The following is a 23,146-nucleotide window of genomic DNA, read 5'->3' as shown; positions in this document are numbered from 1 at the left end:
TATAATATTTGATATCTTCTAGGTTTTCGGATATTTCGGTTAACCATTTAATTGTCGGTTCGGTTCGGTTCGGTTTCGGTTAGTTTAGATATAGATTTTTACTAACCATTCGAGTATTTGAAGAATTTCGGTTCGGTTCGGTTTAGTTTTTTTCGGTTCGGTTTCGGTCGGTTATTTGGTTATCGGTTATTTTGCCCAGCCCTATCCATGACTAAAATCAACCAATCATTTTGAATTCTTATCTTGAATTTTTTATGTTGCTTGACTGATCCACTTCGTCTTCTCTTACTTGATTTTTGTATTAACTGCTACTTCAACCCTTTTCGCTTTCCTTTACTTTAATTTTTGTAGTTACTGCTCCTTTATAATATTTCTCACATCCTACTGTTTTTATTTGATGAATGTCAACTACAGAGAAGAAAGAAGATCTAGAAGATCAAGCATATTCATAGAGTACTCTTTTGAAGAAATCACCAACAAGACTTGGCTTTAGAATATAAATTAGAATGATGAAGATAATTAATGATTGAACATCATCTATAAATTGTCTAATTGAAACTGATTAGTATGCTTATTGTTCCAAATAGCTGATGGGTACAGCTTGTGGCTGTTTAAGCTTCTCAAAAGAAAGAAAATTGTCTTATACTAATGTTAAGACAATCTTAACATCATCTATAAATTGTCTAATTAAAACTGATTAGTATGCTTATTGTTCCAAATAGCTGATGGGTACAACTTGTGGCTGTTTAAGCTTCTCAATAGTATCCACACAAGTACAAATTTATATTGGTTGTAACTGGTTATTTTTTGTAGTTTACCTATACTATGTTAATGCATTAGTAATGGTTTATTTATTTTGCTCAAAATAGATTACAAGTTAGTTTCTTCATTATGGGAATTGCATGCTATGTTTTGCTTACTATTTTCTTTAATTATTCATATATTTCTTGCTTTGGTACAGTGTAGCAGGTTCGAAAAAAAACAAATCTTTATATGGTAGAAGTCGTGAATATATATAGAAAGATATTTAATTAGTTCTTCTAATTATAATTTGTAAGTGATTATATTCATTCTCAGTTGATAACAAACAAGAAAAAAAATCAAATTTCTCTCTTAATCATACATTGTTGTATTGTTTTCCTTTTCTGCAGACCTTTTTCTATGACTCTATCTGCTCAACTATAAACAAGATTGCAAGTTCATTCTCACTATGGTGAACCTTAAGGATTTTTTCTTTGAGTGGTGTTGTTTCTAAATTTTTATTTTATGTATCTAGGACCGGTATGTGTGTTGTTAAGTGTAATCTTACTAATGAATAAGAAGAAACTGGTCATTTTGTGTTTGATTCTTAAGAGGTAGAATAGATTATGAGACTTGGGAATTGGCCACATTTACTATAGTTTTTTTTAACTGCTACAGTGCGAGAGAAAAAGGAGATTTAATAATTTGCGGTGACTACTCCAAATTTTCAGCCACATGATATTGTTCACCATGATTTGTGCTTTAGTTTTGACTACTCAATACATGATCTCATATTGACAGTAAAAATATAATTGTTCATATTGATTTGTGTTAAGAGAGAGAAAGGCTTCCAATTTTTCTTACAACAAAATGTTCACATGCTGACAAATTAGTAAATTTTTTTAAAATACTCCTCATTGAATTTAAGAGGTTTATATGATTTTGTGAGGTATATAAGGCATTTCTGAAACTACCACTCTAAGACTCAGTTAAAGTATTTATAAGGGCTTACATATATGCTTATAAGTGGAGTTTTTGTATATGTTTTGTAAGGCTTATACATATTTGGCTAGATTTCAGGTTTTTAGGGACATTTTTCAAGGTTTTAGAGATACAATATTTTTGAAAGTGGTATCACAAAAATCACTTCTTCAAATTTCCCAAAATTGTTTCATCTCGAAGAACCATTTTTTTGTTTGTCAATCACATATTTATTAAAATCAAACTCCATGATTGGTAGTCCAAGCTAGAGGAAAAGAGTTCGAAGCTCCATCAGCATACCATGAGAGAATTTTAAAATTCAAGAACCAATGGTTTGGGATGGATGTCGATCGACACCAATGTGGGTGTCAGTTGACACCATCAATTTCTGGTTCGGTCGGTTTGTTTTAATTATCTATTAGAGCGGTTTGGATTAGGAAAACCCCTAAAACCGTGATATTAAATGTTAGAAGTCGACTTGGGGCTTTGGTCAACCTTTTTTGTCGTGTCCAGAGAGAAGGAGAAGTTTCCCAATTATTTATTGTGAGTTTTGTGCCTTTTTTGAGAGATCCTTTATGTGGAGTGATGATCTGAGGCTAGGAACATGTTGGAGGCTTGTTGAGGTGTTGTTTTCGTCCTTCTAGAGTCAAAATCTTCTTGCTAAAATGTGAGTGCATGACAATGGCTTATCTAAGTTTAAGATTCTCTGATTTTGTGTTCTATGAGTTGTTTGGTTGATTCCCTTGATTGTTTGGCTGCTTTTTGATCAAAGGTCAATTAAAACTTAATGCGTACTCCACCACAATCTAGTGGTATCGTTGTAACACTCCAGGATCGAATCCACATAGACCAATCAATTGTAATATGAAATTATGAAGATTAAATATAGCTAAGACAAAAAGAGGAAGTTTTGTGAAACAAGTAACTATCAAAATTGAAAGTAAATAAGGTGGGAATATTTGGGGATATAATTCTTGGACTAAGGTGGAAGATGAGGTTTCATTAGACACTGTTCTAGAACTCAAATCACTGATGTAAAACTAACCTACTTCTGCATCGTTAGCTATCTATACAATGAAATCTACTAAACCCTAAACCGTCGTTTGGACCTAGCAAACCAAGCAAGCAATAAAAGTTTAGGTTTGATATGTTCACAAGGTGCCTCAACTTCAACTTCCATTGGCTAAGGACCACATTGCTCACCTAAGTTCTTTTCCAGCAACTCAACAACACTTTTGGTGCCCTGATGAATTAAACCTAAAATCAGAAACTAGGTAGCTAATCTAGTTTAAGCATTAAGAACAACAATAGATGAAGAACAAAATAGATCAACCCCAAATCTAACAACCTATGCTTAGAGAATCATAAACCCCTTTTAAACCCGAAACCCAATAGAATAACTACTCAGACATGGAGATAAAAGAACAACAAATCAATCATGAAGAAAACATAATTGAATTGCAAAAGAATAGAAAATAGGGTTTAGAAATCTTCTCCAAAGTGTCAAGAAGGATCAGAGATCTTCTCCCCCAGCTTTCAATACAAAATAGTCTCAAAAAATAAAGCTTATGTCTCTGGAGGCTGAGCCTCTAACTTAAATATCAAAATAAAACCCTAAAAGTCGTTTTAAAACGAAAAAGGAAAAGTTGCTTCGGGTACGGGATCAGTCTATCCCGAATGAGGATCAGCCGATCCTGGATGATTTTTCTGTGTTTGCTCCATCTGCTTGCTGGTCTGACCAATCTTCACCAAATTGGCTCCAGATGCTTCATTTCATCCCCAAAACACTCATTTTTCTTCCAAAGTAGCCTAGAACCTGTAAAGACTCACAAAAGACTAAAATAAATCTAAAAGCACACTTTGACTCAATAAAAGACTCAAAACATATATTAAAACTATGGTTAAAACCTATAAAATACAGACACATCACTATTCGTGTCTTATGTGCTTGGTTTCACTCTTGGGAATGCCTTGGACATGTGTGAGGTGTTTGGAGGCAGAAATTGGAGCTGGAGATCGATGTTCGGCATCAGTGTCGGTCGACACCAGGAGGGTTTTGGTCGCACCAATGCGAGGATAGCGAGAGAACCCTAACGAGTGTCGATTGACACTATGTGAAGATGTCGGTTGACACAAACCAGGATTTTCTGGAATGTCGGTCGACACCGAGTTGCGAGTGACGATCGACACCAACCTTCGTCAGGTGTCAATAACTATCGAAACTAGAAGGGTGCCAGTGTATTAACCCTTACTAAGGGATAAAACCCAAGTTAAAATTTTGAAGAAGAAGACCCGGAAAGGACTCATCAGAAAGAAGGAGGAGAAAATAAAGAAGAACAACCGAAAGAAGTCCAAATAAATATCAATAAGTCGAAGAATGGGTGAAGGCCAATACCGGACGTGGGAGCCATCAAACCAACAGAGTGGATGGCCGATGGTCAAGAGATTTTCACCGATAGGAAGTCCTAAAAAGTAAAAAGAAGAAGAATGGCCAAGTGAAAACTAAAATAAGCCAAGGAACGGTCGAGACTTTGTGTTCCAATCGAAGGCCAGTGTCCCATGCAAAATTATGACCGCAGGACGGACACGGTACGAGCGCAGGACTGACAAGGTATGGACGCATGACGAACACGGTACGGACGCACGCATGTTGGACATCTGATGGACGTAAGAGGGACAAGAACTCGGAGAAGAGTCGAAAGTTCTATTTTTGATCGCCAAATCCATTGTTTATATAGGAAGGAAGAAGTGAGACACTTGGGAGATGATTTACCATTTTTTGAGTGAGATACACCATTTAGCGCAAGAATTGCCATTTGTTGAAGAAAAAATACCATTTAGAGAAGGAGTTGCCACTTGTTGAAGAAAGATGACACTTGTGCGGCGAGTGGGTTTAACGCACGCCATGCAGTGCATGCAGCACCACTTGTTCAGCGCACGCGCGCCATGCAACGCATGCAGCATCAAGTGTCAGCGCATGCGCTACACTTGTCCAAGCGAATCCAAGGGGAGAGATGGGCATGCATGCATATAAATACCAGCCTCTTAGTTAATTTTTGACATTCTCTTCCCAAAATAAAGACCAAAATTTCTCTAAGTGCTGATCATCCTAAGAAGAAGAGGCCGGAGCTTATGGACGTTAAGGGAACGTCGTCTGGACACTGAAGGGACGCTGTTTGATCCGCGGTGCAGTTAAGTCTGACCATTCAATGCTAGATCACAGTGAGTCTGTGGTAGTTTGGTTGGCTGCTGCTTGAGCTCTAGGGCTCTTGTACGCACCTATTGCTTGCTGCATTTAGACCAGGATTCATGCTAGAATCAGTTAATTTAAAAGGATGTTACATGCTTAAACTGGTAGGATTCATGCTACATTCTTGTTTAATCACATAGAATTGATGCTAGGATCACCATGCATATCAAAAACTGAAGAGATAGAAATCTCATGTTTACATAATGAAGTTATGTTTACTTGATGCATTGTTGTTAGCAAATTTGGATTGCTTAAAAACCGGACAAAGGGCTTGCATGCATGATTAATTTGATCATAGTTTACTTGATGAATTAAATTGCAATATTCTGCTTAAGTTGGACTTGCATGCATGTAAAACAATCTAAGTTGCTTGAATTTATTTCTTGTTGCTTGTTGATTGTTTGCTTGAATTCTTGCTTGCTTTGCTTGATTTCTTGCTTGAATTGCTTGTGGTTTGTTGTACTAAATTCTCTGCGTTATTTCTAACTCTTTGAATTGTAGTACTTATTTTAGCTAGTCTCTTGAATTTTATTTCCTGAGTCCTAGCTAGAATAGAGTGGTCAATCTTTAGTTCCAAGTGTGTTGAGAGGATGTCTCTTGAGCCTAATCCCAAGTGGTTACTCACACTAAGAAACAATTCGGTGCCTAGCTAGCTACTAGCCGGACCGCTGCATGACGATGCGACCTCTGTGGCTCATGCTGCTTCCCTTTGTGGTTTCAATATGGGAAGTTATTGTGGAACATAACAGATTATCGAGGGCCCATAGGAGAAAAGAGTCTAGAGTAATCAAGTCATCTTGATTTATTTATAGTCTTCTTTGTTTATCACGTGTTTCCATAGGATTGAAGTGTCTAGGTTTATCGAGTCTATTCTTGATTTATCTAACCTTCATTGCTTGTTGTTTGTTTTCTGCTTCTGCCATGTTCTTCTTGCGCAGTTTTGTTTACTTGATGCTTGTTGGGGTAGTTGGGGTGGGAAAAATTAGAATGCATGTTCGGAAAAAGGGGTACCCAGCTCACTGAGTAATCTAAGATTACTCATGATAATATTTTGTCTTGCCGGAAGCCTAGGATGAGTATAGAGCTGGAGCAAACATTAGGGTGTCGGATAAGGATTTTTATGTGTTTTTGTAAAACCTATATTTTCCCTACTATGTATGTATTCTATGAAAAGGATTCGACTATATATTGCTTTGATAACTTATTTTCAATGTTATAATTTACTATAAGTAATATAAATGATTTTGGGGGGAAACATGACAAGTGAATTTGATACTTGGCCTTGTCCAGGCCAACACAACGAACCAGGCCTCGATGGTTGCAAAGCCATAGCAGCCTCGGTCGAGGGTGGAATTGCGTCCAGGGACCGGTTGGGAATCTGCAGCTGCCGTCCCTCGACTGGACCACCCCGGTACGGTTCCCACTGTAGCGTTCTGTGGCTGACCGATGGCCCGTCCGACCATAGGATGGTTCGGGGGCTTTACAGTCGGTCGGCACCATTCTTCAGCAGCGATTGTTCTTTGTTTGTTGCTTGGTTTGATTGTGTTACTTATTATTTTTTTATTGGAGATCTCAATTGCTTGTGTGTATAGCTAAGTAGATGGGAGGATTGCCTCACTGAGTATTTTTGATATACTCATGTATCTAAATTGTTGTTTGCGGTGCAGGTTAAGACAAAATGTGACCCCGGAATTAAGGCGATGAAGAGGGGGATCTTCTAACGGTTCGTTAATGTGTTATTTGGTATCCATTAGGTTGCTAGAGTGGGTCATTATAATGATGTTGGGATGCTGGTTTATTTAATGAGATTGGTTTATGTTATCCGCTGTGGTTTGATTGGAGTAAAGATAATAGTGAGTATGAGATCGCTAGTTTAATATTATATTAAAAACAAAAAATGGGTCAGGTTGTTTCAAAAAATTCTAATTAGAATCAATAATATATATATATATATATATATATATATATATATATATATATATATTTGTGTATGTGTATGTTATTTTTTTGGATGGTTTTTAAATTATTAATATCATTTTTTTCAAAATAATGCAAATAAGCAACAATGCTTATGCCATAAATGAGTTCTGAATATAAAACAATTATTACATAAAAATAAATCTATATAATTAGAATATAAAAAGAAGATAAATCTGATAATATTAATTTTGATTAGAAAAATATAAATCCTATCATACAGATTATTATTATTAGATAAAAGACAACTCAAAGATAAAATATATCTTTTAAGCAAATGTGCAATTTTGTGTTTCCTTGTTTGGAGAAATAATTAAATATGAAATTACAAGTGACAACTAAGAAATAATAAGCATTGAATTTCTTTTCTTATTTTAATTTTGGGAATTATATATGAATATTTTAATCATAACAATATTCTATATATATACTGTTCATTTTATAAACAAAACATAAACTTAACTAAGCCGGAGAAAAAATCTGATGAGAAACGCAATCGTTAGATCTTACGTTAGGTCAACAATGTCGCGTATGCACTGGACTGATGATCGTCATCACCTTTTTGTAGAAGCTGTTGAATTTCTCGGTGACGAAAGGAGTAAGCAATTTTCTTTAAACCTAATACAGAGTCGATTACTCTGTAATAAAACAGAGTATCCCAAAATTTCGTCATTGAAATTAACCGTCTCTTTCATTAAGATACCTCTCGTCTCAGTTTTTCGATGATTATATATTATCCATGATCAAATTTCTCTTTTTAGATTCATTATAGTTAATATTCTTAATTGCAGCGGCAACACCTAAGAAAATTTTGAACTATATGGGTGAAGGAGACCTTACTTTATCACAAGTTAAAAGCCATCTCCAGGTCCTTATGATTCATACACACATTATTAGCTAGCTATACATGATATGTATCCATATAAAAGCTATATTGCATCAATGTATTTAATCAAATATATGTGTTTACTTTCCATAGATGTATAGGAACAAGAAAGAAGGAGTATCTGTAAAAGGTAAATAACTATCATACACTTTTATTTAGAGTTAAATATATATATGTTAGTGTTGTAACTTTGCATACGGCAATACATGCATTGATGCTCATTATAGTGCATAGTGAGTTTATTATGTCCTTTTTATGCAGAAAGGAGAATGATACTGAAAATGAATCAGAGACAATCTCAACAGTACCTTCAGATCTATGAACATCTTCGAGATGCTGTCCAAAATCAACAAAAGTAATTAAATTAGGTTATTGCATAATCATTATTTTTTGGTAGTTTGTTAGTTAACTATCTTTTTCAATTTCTTATATGCTACAATTGGATAGTACTAGGAAGGTAACCCCAATGGAAGTATCTTGCAAGTCTCTCTATCAATCTTCAAGGGTAATTTTTCCTTCTTCCTTTTTTTTTTTTTTCCTTGTGCATTTCTTACCTTATAAAGTATTCATTTTCATCAACTTATAGATTCGATGCATATGAATTAGATAAATGTATATTATATGGCAGGTGGGAAAAAATGAAAATAAAGACAATGATGTTATTGTTGCTGGGGATGGTGCAAATGGTGAAGAAGACATGTCTCTTGAACTCACTCTTGGTCTCAAGTACTAAGAGGACTTTGATTTCTAATTCTTTTTTTCTTCTATGCTAGCTCCCTATTTGTATAATGCTTATATGGGATAAGAAATAAAAATTTGACAATATGGTATAGTAATTTTCATCCGTTATTTGGGTGAAAGATTATTTTATAAAACATTTCTGTTTAATCAATATTTCTATATTGCAAGTCTCAAGGAAATAATATAGTAGCTTCAAACCAATTATTCGTTAACCAGTTTCAAACAAATTATTCTTTAACCAGTTTCAAACCAATTATATGCTTTTGAATGGTACAAACAAAGTGTTTGCTTAATGATTATGAAGAATATGTGCAAAGGGACAAACTTAAAACAAACAAAAAAGATTGTTTTCAAGTTTGAAAAGATTTGGCAGGACTCATTATTTTTATAGGTATATTATTTAAAGAAATATATATTTTTTTCTGTTTGACTAAAACAAGAAGTATATTTTCCTTCTTTATATAAGATATATATGTAACAATTCCTTCTTTGTATAATATTTTTAACAAAAAAATAAACTTCCTTATATCATGTAACTATAATTAGGAATTGATACTTTATCTTATTGGCTGGACAAGATTTCTTATCTCTCTCTAAGTATTTAAGATATTTCAGCAATTTATTCTTAAATTATATTATTTATCTCTTCAAAATTTTAAGTTTTATTACTTTATTTTACTTTATTACTTTTATAAAATAAAACCAGTACTGGTAAAACAACAATCTATATCTTGAAGAAATATTTTAATTGGCTAACCATCTATTTCCGGTTAACAAAATAATAACACTGTCATTATTTTCCGGTTTTATGGCCAATACTTCTTCGATTGCTTCGATTGTTACCGCTTTCGTTTGTATGTTGGGCTATATGTGTGGGTTTTTTGTGTGTTGGGCTTTGATAAGTTTCTTGTGTATGACGGTTAACGTCAACCCTAGTCTTGTGTATCGTAACCCTAATGTCGTGTGTATATAAACGATGATATGAACATAATAAAGAGGCTTAAGAATCAACAGAACGATTACTATGGTATCCAATTCTACATGGTATCAGAGCTTAAGAATCAAAATTTCTAAACACTTTTTCTAGTTGTTCTTCTTTTTCTTTCTCGTTTCGAGTTGTTCTCTTTGATCAATAGTTTTGATCTCTTTTTCTTTAGTTGAGATTTCCTTGTGTTAAAAGATGTCTGCTGAACAACCGAAAACAACTGCTTCGGCTCTTGTGTCGAAACCAATGGTGGCGGTGTCACCATATTTTCTGTCTAGCTCCGACAATCTGTGCACAACTATCTCCTCCGTTATCTTGAATGGAGATAACTACAACGAATGGTCCGAAGAGATGCTTAATGCTCTTCAAGCAAAACGAAAGACTGGCTTCATCAACAGAACGATTGGACAGCCTCCTCTTGATGATCCTGACTACAAAAACTGGAAAACAGTTAACTCAATGATTGTCGGCTGGATCCGTTCGTCGGTTGAGGCAAAGGTTAAGTCCACCGTCTCTTTTTTCTCTAACGCACATCAGTTATGGGAAGATTTGAAGCAACGTTTCTCTGTTGGCAACAAAGTTTGTGTCCATCAGATTAAGGCTCAGCTTGCCTCGTGTCGGCAAGATGGGCAGAGTGTTTTGGAGTACTACGGTAAGCTTTGTAAGTTGTGGGATGAGTTGCGTAATTACTGTCCTCTCCTGGTGTGTTCTTGTGGCGGGTGTTCTTGTGGTGTTACCGCAAAATTTGCTACAGAGATTGATAAGGAAAAGCTTCATCAGTTCTTGTTGGGACTCGATGATGCTCGGTTTGGTAAACTCTGTACGAATCTGGTTGGTACAACGCCCTTGCCGTCACTTGGTGAAGCTTATTCGAAAGTTATCTGCGAGGAACAACGGCTATCCTCTGCTCGCGGTCGAGAACAGCTGCGTGATGCTGTAGGATTTGTTGCTCGACATGAAGCAAGCGGGTCGTTCGCTTCATCTATCCAGGACGCAGCAAGCGACTCAGTCGCCTATTTGGGTCGATCCGACCCCCTAGGAAGCAACAAGTTTGGTTCTTTGTCCCTCCTAAAGTCGGGAGGTCGAAAACTCTGTTCTCATTGTGGGAGAACATGGCATGACAAGCGCGACTGCTGGCAGCTTGTTGGGTTTCCTGATTGGTGGGAAGAACGTCCCCAAGGTCGTGGTACTGGAAGGGGACTACACGGAAGGGGAGCAGGAGCAGGTCGTGGTCGAGGAGTGGTCACGGCTCACGCTACAACTTCCAACCATTCGATCTTTCCAGATTTTTCGCAAGATCAGATGAAGCTCTTGCAACAGTTGCTTGATGAGAAAGCAAGCAAAGAAAAACAAGCCGCCGGTGGTGGTGATCGATTGTCTGGTAAGGAAGCTCTCGGTGAGGTCATTCTTGATACATGGGCTTCTCATCATATGACTGGAAACCTTTCTTCTCTTCAAAATATTGCAAAGATTTCTCCTTGTTCTGTTGGTTTTGCGGACGGAAGCAAAACCTTTGGATTATGTGTTGGAAAATTGCCATTATCAAGCACAATCTCTTTGGAAAATGTTCTTTATGTGCCTAGTTTGAATTGCACATTAATTTCAGTTTCCAAAATTTTGAAGCAAACAAAATGTGTTGCGTGGTTTACTGATACATTTTGTGGTTTGCAAGACCGTTTCTCGAAGACTTTGATTGGAAGCGGTGAAGAGCGTGATGGGGTTTACTACTTGAACGAGATTGTTTCAGCCAAGATACATAGTGTGAAAGCTGCTGTTGACGACACATTGTGGCATCGAAGACTTGGACATCCTTCTTTTTATGTGATTTCTGATTTACCTATGATTTCTAGTTCATCTAAGTTAGCTGGCTCTAGTCATTGTGACGTGTGTTTAAGAGCCAAGCAGACAAGAGAAGTTTTTCATGACAGTTTTAATAAAGCAACCGAGTGTTTTAATTTGATTCATTGTGATGTTTGGGGGCCTTATCGTGTTCCTGCTTCTTGTGGTGGAGTTTATTTTTTGACCATCGTTGATGATTTTTCTAGAGCTGTTTGGACGTTTTTGATGCTAGAAAAATCGGAAGTCCGGGGTATTTTAACAAATTTCCTAGCATATGCAGAAGAACAGTTTGAGAAAATAGTTAAAATAGTTCGTAGTGATAATCGTACGGAATCATGTGTCTCTCCTCTTATTTTCGGGAACACGGCATTTTGCATCAGACTTCTTGTGTTGGTACTCCACAGCAGAATGGAAGAGTAGAACACAAGCATAGGCACATTCTTAATGTCGCTAGAGCTTTGTTATTTCAAGCTAATTTGCCGACCAAGTTCTGGGGAGAGGCGGTTCTTACCGCTGCTTACTTAATCAATCGCACGCCTTTCTCGATACACAAAGGTCTGTCTCTCTACGAGATTCTTCATGGTTGTAAACCTGCCTATGATCACTTGCGTGTGTTTGGCTCTGCTTGTTATGTGCATCGTGTTTCTCGTGATAAAGACAAATTTGGGGAGCGTAGTCGTCTTTGTATTTTTGTTGGTTATGCCTTTGGTAAGAAAGGATGGAAGGTCTATGATATTGAAAATAATGCCTTTTTTGTCTCCCGTGATGTAGTTTTCCAAGAGACTGTTTTCCCTTATGCTGAAACTATTGAGTCTTCGTCGTACGTTCCTCTGAACACTAGTGATTGTGATGGAGAGTGGCTGAGTTCACCGGATACTCAAGTGAGGGGGAGTCCGTCTGCTGCTGTTGTTCCGTTATTTCCAGCTGAACCATCACCTCCTTCATCTCCGCCTCTTGGTGCCATTGCACCGCCGGTTGTTGCTCCGGCTGTTTTGTCTCCTGCGCCTGTTCCATTATGCCGCAGTGAACGAATCCGTAAGGAAAATGTTTGTCTCAGTGATTATGTTGTTACCAATCACGTGTTGTCAACACCTGCGGATACCCATCACGCTCCTCCTGACCAGCCATCAAATTCTTCCCACACCGTCCAAGGTATGCCATTTCTCTCCTTGACGGATTATGTTTTTGATGATCAGTTTTCTCCAGGGCATCGGGCTTTCTTATCTACAATTATCAAGTCTAAGGAGCTGAAATTTTTTAAAGAGGCCATACGGATCAAGGTATGGAATGATGCAATGACCATGGAGGTTGTGGCTCTTGAAGACAAAGACACATGGGACGTTACAGACCTCCCCGAGGGTAAAGTCGCGCTTGGGAGCCAACGGGTGTACAAGACAAAATATAATGCGGATGGTACTCCCGAACGGTACAAGGCTCATCTCGTTATTCATGGTAATCATCAGGTTGAAGGGGAAGATTATAACGAGACATTTGCTCCTGTGATTAAGATGACCACAGTTCGCTCCGTTCTCCGGTTAGTTGCCGCCAAAAAATGGGAAGTATATAAGATGGATGTCAATAACGCGTTTCTTCATGGTGATTTGGAAGAGGAGGTTTATATGAAACTCCCTCCTGGCTTTCGTCATTCTCACCCTGATAAAGTCTGTCGTCTTAAAAAGTCTCTCTATGGACTTAAACAAGCTCCTCGGTGTTGGTTTAAGAAGCTGTTTGATGCTTTGCTTCGGTTTGGATTTGTTCAGTCTTATGAGGATTACTCTCTGTTCTCTTACACTCGTGCGAACATTGAACTTCGTGTTTTAATATATGTCGATGATCTCCTCATCTACGGCAATGAAGGCTACTTGCTTCAAAATTTCAAAGATTATTTGTCTCGCTGTTTTGCTATGAAGGATTTGGGCAAGCTCAAATACTTTCTTGGTATTGAAGTTAGCCGTGGCCCAGAAGGTATATTCCTGTCTCAACGAAAGTATGCTTTGGATGTTATTTCTGATTGTGGTGATCTTGGTGCTACACGAGTTGCGACAACGCCGTTACCACAAAATCATCGTCTAGCCACTACTGATGGTCCACTTCTTGATGATCCAAAGCCCTACCGTCTTCTGATTGGACGTCTTATTTATCTCACGCATACGCGTCCTGAATTAAGTTATTCTGTCCATGTTTTGGCTCAATTTATGCAGACTCCTCGTGCAGCTCACTGGGAAGCTGCGCTTCGTGTTGTCAGTTTCTTGAAAGGTTGTCCTGGTCAAGGTATTCTTCTTAAAGCGGATTCTGATCTTACTCTCACAATTTACTGTGACTCGGATTGGTCTTCATGTCCGTTAACTCGTCGCTCGATCAGCGCATTTGTTGTCATGCTTGGTGGTTCTCCCAGTTCTTGGAAGACAAAGAAACAGAAGACTGTTTCGCATTCTTCTGTTGAGGCTGAGTGTTGTGCCATGGCTGCCGGAATTCGCGAGATCAAATGGCTACGCCGGTTGTTGAAAGAATTGGGCATCGAACGAACATCTCCCATACGTTTCTTCTATGACAGTAAAGCAGCTATTCATATTGCTGCAAATCCAGTCTTCCATGAGCGCACCAAACACATCGAGAATGATTGTCATGCAGTGAGGGATGCAGTCACTGATGGAACCATTGCCACGCATCATATTGCTACTTCGGATCAATTGGCTAATATCTTGACGAAAGCGTTGGGTCATGTTCAGTTTGAGGCAATAATGTCCACGTTGAGCATTTCGAATCCACATGCTCCAACGTGAGGGGGAGTGTTGGGCTATATGTGGGTTTTGTGTATGTTGGGGTTTGGTCCATTTCTTGTGTATGACGGTTAACGTCAACCCTAGTCTTGTGTATTGTAACCCTAATGTCGTGTGTATATAAATGATGATATGAACATAATAAAGAGGCAAGTTAGTTCGATATCCAATTCTACATTATACAATATGCTTTGAGCTGAAGTTATAAACATAATTCATTCATAAATTTTCTATTTACCAAAAGTCAAAATATCTCAAAGCATAGTGATTATCTAAACGACAAGTCAACTCCGTGAAGACATCGCCTCTCATTGACATTGTTGTACCACTTTCAGATGGGGATTGACTTCCAGTGAAAGCAGGAGCATTAGGTAAAGGAATAAGTATGGCCTCAATTCTAAGCCAAAATTATCACAGAACTCGTGGCTGGTCCCTTTGCTGCATTCTCTTGAACACACAACAAACCAATCTTGATCAAATTGATGATCTCGATTCTTGAATGCTCTATCAAGAGAGGATCAATTATAATCTCAGCCTCTCAGTTCATTTTTGACATTATCTGCCCAAAAGAAAGACCAAAATTTCTCTAAGTGCTGATCATCCTAAGAAGAAGAGGCCGGAGCTTCTGGACGTTAAGGGAACATCGTCTAGACGCTGAAGAGACGATGTTTGATCCGCGGTGCAGTGAATTCCGACCATTCAATCCTCTGCTAGATCACATTGAGTCTGTGGTAGTTTGTTTTGGGTGCTGCTTGAGCTCTATGGCTCTTGTACGCACCTATTGCTTGCTGCATTTAGACCAGGATTCATGCTAGAATCAGTTAAGTTAAAAGGATGTTGCATGCTTAAACTGGTAGGATTCATGCTAGATTCTTGTTTAATCACATAGAATTGATGCTAGGATTAGCATGCATGTCGAAAATTGAACAGATAGAAATCTCATGTTTACATAAAGAAGGTATGTTTACTTGATGCATTGTTGTTAGCAAATTTGGATTGCTTAAAAACCGAACAAAGGGCTTGCATGCATGATTAATTTGATCATAGTTTACTTGATGAATTAAATTGCAATATTCTGCTTAAATTAGACTTGCATGCATGTAAAACAATCTAAGTTGCTTGAATTTATTTCTTGTTGCTTGCTGACTGTTTGCATGAATTCTTGCTTGCTTTGCTTGATTTCTTTCTTAAGTTGCATGTGGTTTGTTATACCAAATTCTCTGTGTTATTTCTAACTCTTTGAATTGTAGTACTTATTGTAGTACTAAATTGTGTGTTGAGAGGATGTCTCTTGAGCCTAATCCCATGTTGTTACTCACACTAAGAGACAATTCGGTGCCTAGCTAGCTACTAGCCCGACCGCTGCATGACGATGCGGCCTTTGTGGCTCATGCTGCTTACCTTTGTGGTTTCAGTATGAGAAGTTGTTGTGGAACATAACAGATTATCGAGGGCCCATAGGAGAAAAGATTCTAGAGTAATCGATTCATCTTGATTTATTTATAGTCTTCTTTGCTTGTCAAGTGTTTCCATAGGATTGAAGCAATGTTTTTAAAACCGGACCGGAAGCTGAACCTGAAGTCTTTCGGGTCACTGGGTCAACCGGTCGGACCGGTTGAACCACTGGTCAATTAGTTTATTGGTTTGTTTACATTTTATAAATATAACATCTACGTTTTTATAAATATATGAACAAAACATACATAATGAAGTACTAAACAACAAAAATTAAACTTTTAAATGATTAGATAAAATAACTAAGTGATTTTTCTATAAATAACAACATTTAGTATTAATTTGTTTTGAGTTTGAAGTGTGATAAAAATAAACTATTTTAATTTGATACTGACCCGTTGGTCCGACCCGTTGGTCCGACCCGTCGGTTCAACCATTGGTTCACGGGTTTTTAGCAGGTTTTTTCAGTTTTTTGCGGGTTTTTAGTTGTCCAATTTTTAGAGTGACCCAGACCGGAATATCTACCGGATCGCAGTTGGACCGGTCCGACCGGCTGGTCCGGTCCGGGTTTAAAAACATTGGATTGAAGTGTCTATGTTTATCGAGTCAAGTCTTAATTTATCTAAACTTCATTGCTTGTTGTTTGTTTTCTGCTTCCGCCATGTTCTGCTTGCGCAGATTTGTTTACTTGATGCTTGTTGGGGTAGTTGGGGTGGGAAGAATTAGAATGCATGTTAGGAAAAAGGGGTACCCAGATCACTGAGTAATCTTAGATTACTCATGATAATATTTTGTCTTTCAGGAAGCCTAGGATGAGTCTAGAGCTGGAGCAAACATTAGGGTGTCGGATAGAGATTTTTATGTGTTTTTGTAAAACCTATATATTTCCTACTATGTATTCTATGAAAAGGATTCGACTATGTATATATTGCTTTGGTAACTTATTTTCAATATAATAATTTACTATAAGTAATATAAATGATTTTTAGGGGAAACATGACAAGTGAATTTGATACTTGGCCTTGTCCGGGCCAACACAACGCACCAGACCGCAGAGGTTGCAAAGCCTTAGCAGCCTCAGTCGCGGGTGGAATTGCGTCCAGGGAAGACCGGTCGGGAAGCTGCAGCTTCCGTCCTTTGACTGTACCACCTCGGTGTGGTTCCCACTGTACCGTCGCGTGGCTGTCCGATGGCCCGTCGGGCCGTAGGACGGATCTGGAGCTTTACAATTGGTCAGCACCATTCTTCAGCAGCGACTGATCTTTGTTTGTTGCTTAGTTTGATTGTGTTATTTGTTAGTTGTTGATTGGAGATCTCAATTTCTTGAGTGTATAGCTGAGTAGATGGGAGGATTGCCTCACTGAGTATTTGTGATAATACTCATGCATCTCAATTGTTGTTTGTGGTGCAGGTTAAGGCAAAGTGTGACCGCGGAATTAAGGCGATGAAGAGAAAGATGTTCTAACGGCTTGTTGATGTGTTATTTTGTTTCCATTAGGTTTCTAGAGTGGGTAATTATAATGATGTTTGAATGCTGATTTGGTTTCCATTAGGTTTATGTTATTCACCGTGGTTTGATTGGAGTAAGGATGATAGTGAGTATGAGATCGCTAGTTTAATATTATATTAAAAAAAAATGGGTCAGGTTATTTCAAAAAGTTCTAATTAAAATAAATAAATATATATATATATATATGTGTGTGTGTGTTATTTTTTTGGATGGTTTTTAAATTATTAATATCATTTTGTTCAAAATAAGGAAAATAAGCAACAATGCTTATGCCATAAATGAGTTCTGAATATAAAACAATTATTACATAAACATAAATCTATATAATTAGAATATAAAAAAAAGATAAATCTGATAATATTAATTTTGATTTGAAAAATATAAATCCTATCATACATATTATTATTATTAGACAAAAGACAACTCAAAGTTGTCAGAAAATATATCTTTTAAGAAAATATGCATTTTTGTGTTTCCTTGTTTGGAGAAATAATTAAATATGAAATTACAAGTGACAACTAAGAAATAATAAGCATTGAATTTCTTTTCTTATTTTAATTTTGGGAATTATATATGAATATTTTAATCATAACAATATTCTATAAATATACTGTTCATTTTATAAAAAAAACATAAAATTAACGAAGAGTTCAGCCGGAGAAAAAAATCTGATGAGAAACGCGATCGTTAGATCTTACGTTACCTCAACAATGTCGCGTATGCACTGGACTGACGATCGTCATCACCTTTTTGTTGAAGCCGTTGAATTTCTCGGTGGCGAAAGGAGTAAGCGATTTTCTTTAAACTTAAAACAGAGTCGATTCTTCTGTAAGAAAACAGAGTATCTCAAAATTTCGTCATTGAAAGTGACCGTCTCTTTCATTAAGATACCTCCCTTCTCAGTTTTTTCGATGATTATATATTATCCGTGATCAAATTTCTCTTTTTAGATTCTTTATATTTAATATTTTTAATTGCAGCAGCAACACCTAAGAAAATTTTGAACTATATGGGTGAAAGAGACCTTACTTTATCACAAGTTAAAAGCCATCTCCAGGTTCTTATGATTCATACACACATTATTAGCTAGCTATACATGATATGTATCCATATAAAAGCTATATATGCATCAATGTACTTAATCAAATATATGTGTTTACTTCCCGTAGATGTATAGGAACAAGAAGGAAGGAGTATCTGTAAAAGGTAAATAACTGTGGTACACTTACTTAACCTTTTACCAAAAAAAAAAAGAAAACTATCGTACACTTTCATTTGGAGTTAAATAAATATGTTAGTGTTGTAACTTTGCATACGAAAATACATGCATTGATGTTCAACATAGTGCATACAGAGCCGGCCACAAGGCCAAGCAAGGAAAGCACATGTTTGCGGCCGCTGGAAATATTAGCCAATTTTCGGCCGATTTTACAGGAAACATTTTGTGGTCTAGTGGTATAAACTGTAAAAATCGAGTCTTAAACAGTTGTTTTTCTATATTATAAGAAGAAAATAAAACTAAAAATTAAAACTATGAGACCCAATATTCTCCCTCGCTTGTAGTTCAGTACATCTCCACGCCGGCTCTGGTGCATAGTGAGTTTATTATGTTCTGTTTATGCAGAAAGGAGAATGATACGAAAAATGAATCAGAGGCAGTCTCATCAGTACCTTCAGATCTATGAACATCTTCGAGATGCTATCCCAAATCAACAAAAGTAATTAAATTAGGTTATTGCATTATCATTATTTTTTTGTAATTTGTTAGTTATCTATCTTTTTCAATTTCTTATATGCTACAATTGGATAGTACTAGGACGGTAACCCCAATGGAAGTATCTTGCAAGTCTCTCTATCAATCTTCAAGGGTAATTTTTCCTTCTTCTTCGTTTTTTTTTTCCTTTTTCATTTCTTACCTTATAAATTCGATGCATATGAATTAGTTAAATGTATATTATATGGCAGGTGGGAAAAAATGAAAACAAAGACAATGATGTCATTGCTGCTGGGGATGGTGCTAATGGTGAAGAAGACATGTCTCTTGAACTCACTCTTGGTCTCAAGTACTAATAGGACTCTGATTTCTATTTTTTTTCTCTCTATGCTAGCTCCCTATTTATATAATGCTTATATGGGATAAGAAATAAAAATTTAACAATATGTTATAGTAATCTTCATCTCTTATTTGGGTGAAAGATTATTTTATAAAACATTTCTGTTTAATCAATATTTCTATATTGCAAGTCTCAAGGAAATAATATAGTAGTTTCAAACCAATTATTCGTTAACCAGATTCAAACCAATTATTCGTTAACCAGTTTTCAAACCAACTATAAGCTTTTGAATGGTACAAACAAAGTGTTTGCTTAATGATTATGAAGAATATGTGCAAAGGGACAAACTTAAAGCAAACAGAAAAGATTGTTTTAGGTAAATTATTTAAAGAAATATATATTTTTTTTCTGTTTGACTAAAACAAGAAGTATATTTTCCTTCTTTATATAAGATATATATGTAACAATTCCTTCTTCGTATAATATTTTTAACAAAAAAAAAACTTCCCTATATCATGTAACTATAATTAGGAATTGATACTTTATCTTATTGGCTGGACAAGATTTCTTATCTCTCTCTAAGTATTTAAGATATTTCAGCAATTGATTCTTAAATTATATTATTTATCTCTTCAAAATTTTAAGTTTTATTACTTTATTTTACTTTATTACTTTTATAAAATAAAACCAGTATTGGTAAAACAAAAATCTACTAGGATTTAACCCGCGGTACACCGCAGGACAATATTTTTAATTTTAAAATTTCAAATTTTATTTTGTATTTATTTGTTATTTTATTATTGTTTTATTAATTTTAAAAATATAATATTTTACAGGTATTTGATATAAGTATTCAAATTATAGGATTTTTGTAGTGTTTTCAAAATTTTAACCAGTGTGATATATGTATAGTCTAGTAATACATTTATCTCCTGGTACACATCTAAAAGTTTAAAATAAAAACAATTCCACTTACCTCTCTATATGGGATTATTGCCAACCCGTCACCAAAATCAAAATAAATTTTTGCGAAAAAATAATAATCAAAATAAGTTTTTGCGTAAAAAAAGATAATCAAAATAATCAAACATACCGTGTAACCATGTCTTTTTTGACTAATGTGTGGATTTTCATTCCCTAAAATGATTAAAGCAGCATAGCTAGATTCATGTGAATAATAAAAGAGAATAATGGAAATTATGTTTTTGTGTGATTCTTACAGTGCCAAGATCAGCTCCAGGTTTCCGCAGTGCTGCTTGTGTATTGATGCCACAACTGAAGGACTTTCACTTGCACCCTCCACGCCGTCTTGTAAGGGCAGACATCTCTCAAAAAACCAAATGTTTTTTTTTTTTGAATTTAATGTTAAATTATATTCAAAAGAAAATAAACGTTTTACAAAGCTGTTGATCAAACCATTTCAAACAAAATCAACCTATGGAATCATAAGTTCAAGGCTAGTAAAATCTTGCTGCAAACCAGGTTTGGATGTTTATATCCTCTCCAGTTGTAAGAGTGCTTAGCCGATTGCGGACATTTTTGTCAATGAGCTTTAGTAACCTCGCCTCCGTAGTAGGTTGTTCCCCATGACGTCGGACGTTTCTCTCTAACCATATAGAGTGAAGTGTATTCTGAAAAGCATAGCCGATGAGAAGTTGTGTGGTCTTGTCAAGCTCCTCACTTCCGAATAAAGCCATAATCTCTTTCCAATCTGTGTTATACTTGTTCAGCAGGTGCTTCTTCGCCAGCGCCTCCCAGATGCCTTGTGAGAATGTACACTCAAAAAAAATATGTGCAGTAGTTTCCATTGAGTTGCTGCATAGAACACAGTTGGTGTTAGCCCTGAATTCCATCTCTGCATTTTGTCTCCTGTGGTGAGCCTGTTTTTTACTACAAGCCAAGTGAGAAAAGCAAACTTTGGTGTAGCATAAGGTGACCAAATCACTTTGTAGCCCTCCAGAATTGGATGGGGAAGACGTATGAAAGACCAAGTGTCTTTAGTTACAAACTTCGCTCGATAATTATCATTCCTTCCTTTCCAGAGAGCCTTGTCGTGAACTTCCCCATTCCTAGTAAGTTTGTGCTTCAGGATCTCCGCCTCAATTTGGTTGAGCAGAGCTTGCCTATGCCTTCTCTGTCGAGTCATAGCCATAACTTCTGCCATTGCACTCGATAAAGGAATTCTGAGAGCAATAATCCCTCTATCTCCTAGACGCTCATGAATGCATCCTAAGACACTCCAGCTATCAAACCAAAAGGATGTGGACTCCCCGTTGTGAACTTCCACTTGAAAGAACTGCTTAGCTATGCTCCTGTATTTTAGGAGTTTCCTCCAAATCAAAGAACCATTTGCAGTAGTTTCGTGTTCTGTCCATAGGGAGCCACTTCGAATGAGATGTCGTTTCACCCAGTTCACCCATAATGAGTTTTTGGCAGAGAGAATTCGCCAAATCAACTTGAGAACACACACTTTGTTTGCTTCTTCTATTGACCGCAAGCCTAAACCTCCTTCCTTTTTAGGCAAACAGACATCTGACCAAGCAACTTTTGCTTTCTTAGGGTTTAGAGAGGGACAGTCCATAAAAAAGCAGAGCACAACTTGTCAATCTCTCTTACACAAGCCTTTGGCAGTCTAAAAGCTGAGATCCAAAAGTTTGTAAGACTAAAAATCACCAACTGTATAAGTTGAAGCCTCCCCGCAAATGACAGCGACCGAGCAGTCCAAGAGCTAATTTGCGATCTAATCATTTCCAATAAAGGAAGATAGTCTGCAGCAGACATTCTCTTGGTTAGCAAAGGTAACCCGAGATAACAAACAGGGAGTGTACCGTATGCAAAGGAAAACTGGTGTAGAATCTCGTCTTTTAGCTCTGGTGAAACACCAGCCATGTAAAGAGTAGACTTCTCGAGACCGATGTTGAGGCCGGAGTGATTAGCAAAATCAGCAAATACCTCCAAAGCACCCTCAATTGATCGCTTTCTACCATCTGTAAAGACCATCATGTCATCTGCGAAACATAAGTGGGTGAGGTTCATGGTTTTACTGTTAGGATGTAGTCCAAATTTCTTTTGCTGAGCTGCTAAATCCAACTATCGGGAGAGGACGTTCATGCATATCACAAACAAGTAGGGGCTCAACGAAAAGCCTTGACGAAGACCCTTTTGACTATTGAAGTAACCGGCGAGTTCACCATTGAATTGTACAGAGAACGAAGCAGACATGATACAGGTTTGGATCCTCTGAACATATATATCTGGAAAATCTATAGCTCGTAGCGTGTTAAGGAGGAAACCCCACTGCACTGAGTCAAAAGCTTTGGAGATATCTATCTTCATAGCACATCGAGGAGAAACTGAGTCCTTATGATAATCCTTGACCAATTTTGTAGCTAGGAGAATGTTTTCCATCAACAATCTGTCCTTGATGAATTCAGACTGGTTAGAACTTATGAATTTGGGCAGGATAAGCTTGAGTCTATTCGCAAGTGATATGTCTATATTTTGCATCTCCTTAGCATGTATTTGTCATGCATTTAGCTAGGATAACTAGTCGTATTGCATCACTTTAGAACCTCTTTTATACACTTTGCATATTTAGGAAGTTTTTGCATCATCCTTGCATGCATTGTGCATTTCGAAGTATTTCAGGTGTTTAGGAAACGTCAGAGACGCACACGATCGAGCCACTCTCAGCGGCCACAATCGAGCCACTCTCAACCTCCACAATCGAGCCACTCTCAACCTCCACAATCGAGCCACTCTCAACCTACGCAATCGAGCCACTCTCAGCGGCCACAATCAAGCCACTCTCAACCTCCACAATCGAGCCACTCTCAACCTACGCAATCAAGCCACTCTCAGGGCACCAGTCGGACCACTCAATTGAGCCATCACTCGAGCCACCGGTCTAGGGATTCAGCTTTTGACGTCTTCATCAAAGTTATAGA

The 23,146-nt window shown here is 36.9% G+C and overlaps 2 protein-coding genes across 2 annotated transcripts; both read left to right on the top strand.

The window, feature by feature from the left end:
* Nucleotides 7,754–8,621, top strand: LOC104707604. The gene is made up of 5 exons (XM_019229150.1): nt 7,754–7,817; nt 7,929–7,965; nt 8,097–8,190; nt 8,283–8,340; nt 8,464–8,621. The coding sequence occupies exons 1-5, from the start codon at nt 7,770–7,772 to the stop codon at nt 8,566–8,568; spliced, it is 342 nt and encodes a 113-aa protein (XP_019084695.1). The 5' UTR covers nt 7,754–7,769; the 3' UTR covers nt 8,569–8,621.
* Nucleotides 17,856–19,215, top strand: LOC104707603 (transcription repressor KAN1-like). Its single transcript, XM_010423978.2, has 6 exons — nt 17,856–17,931; nt 18,126–18,202; nt 18,315–18,351; nt 18,770–18,863; nt 18,956–19,013; nt 19,111–19,215. The coding sequence occupies exons 1-6, from the start codon at nt 17,856–17,858 to the stop codon at nt 19,213–19,215; spliced, it is 447 nt and encodes a 148-aa protein (XP_010422280.2).

The sequence above is a fragment of the Camelina sativa genome, chromosome 8, assembly GCF_000633955.1.
Source record: "Camelina sativa cultivar DH55 chromosome 8, Cs, whole genome shotgun sequence".
Classification (NCBI taxonomy): Eukaryota; Viridiplantae; Streptophyta; class Magnoliopsida; order Brassicales; family Brassicaceae; genus Camelina; species Camelina sativa.
This window is presented reverse-complemented; position numbering and strand designations above follow the sequence as displayed.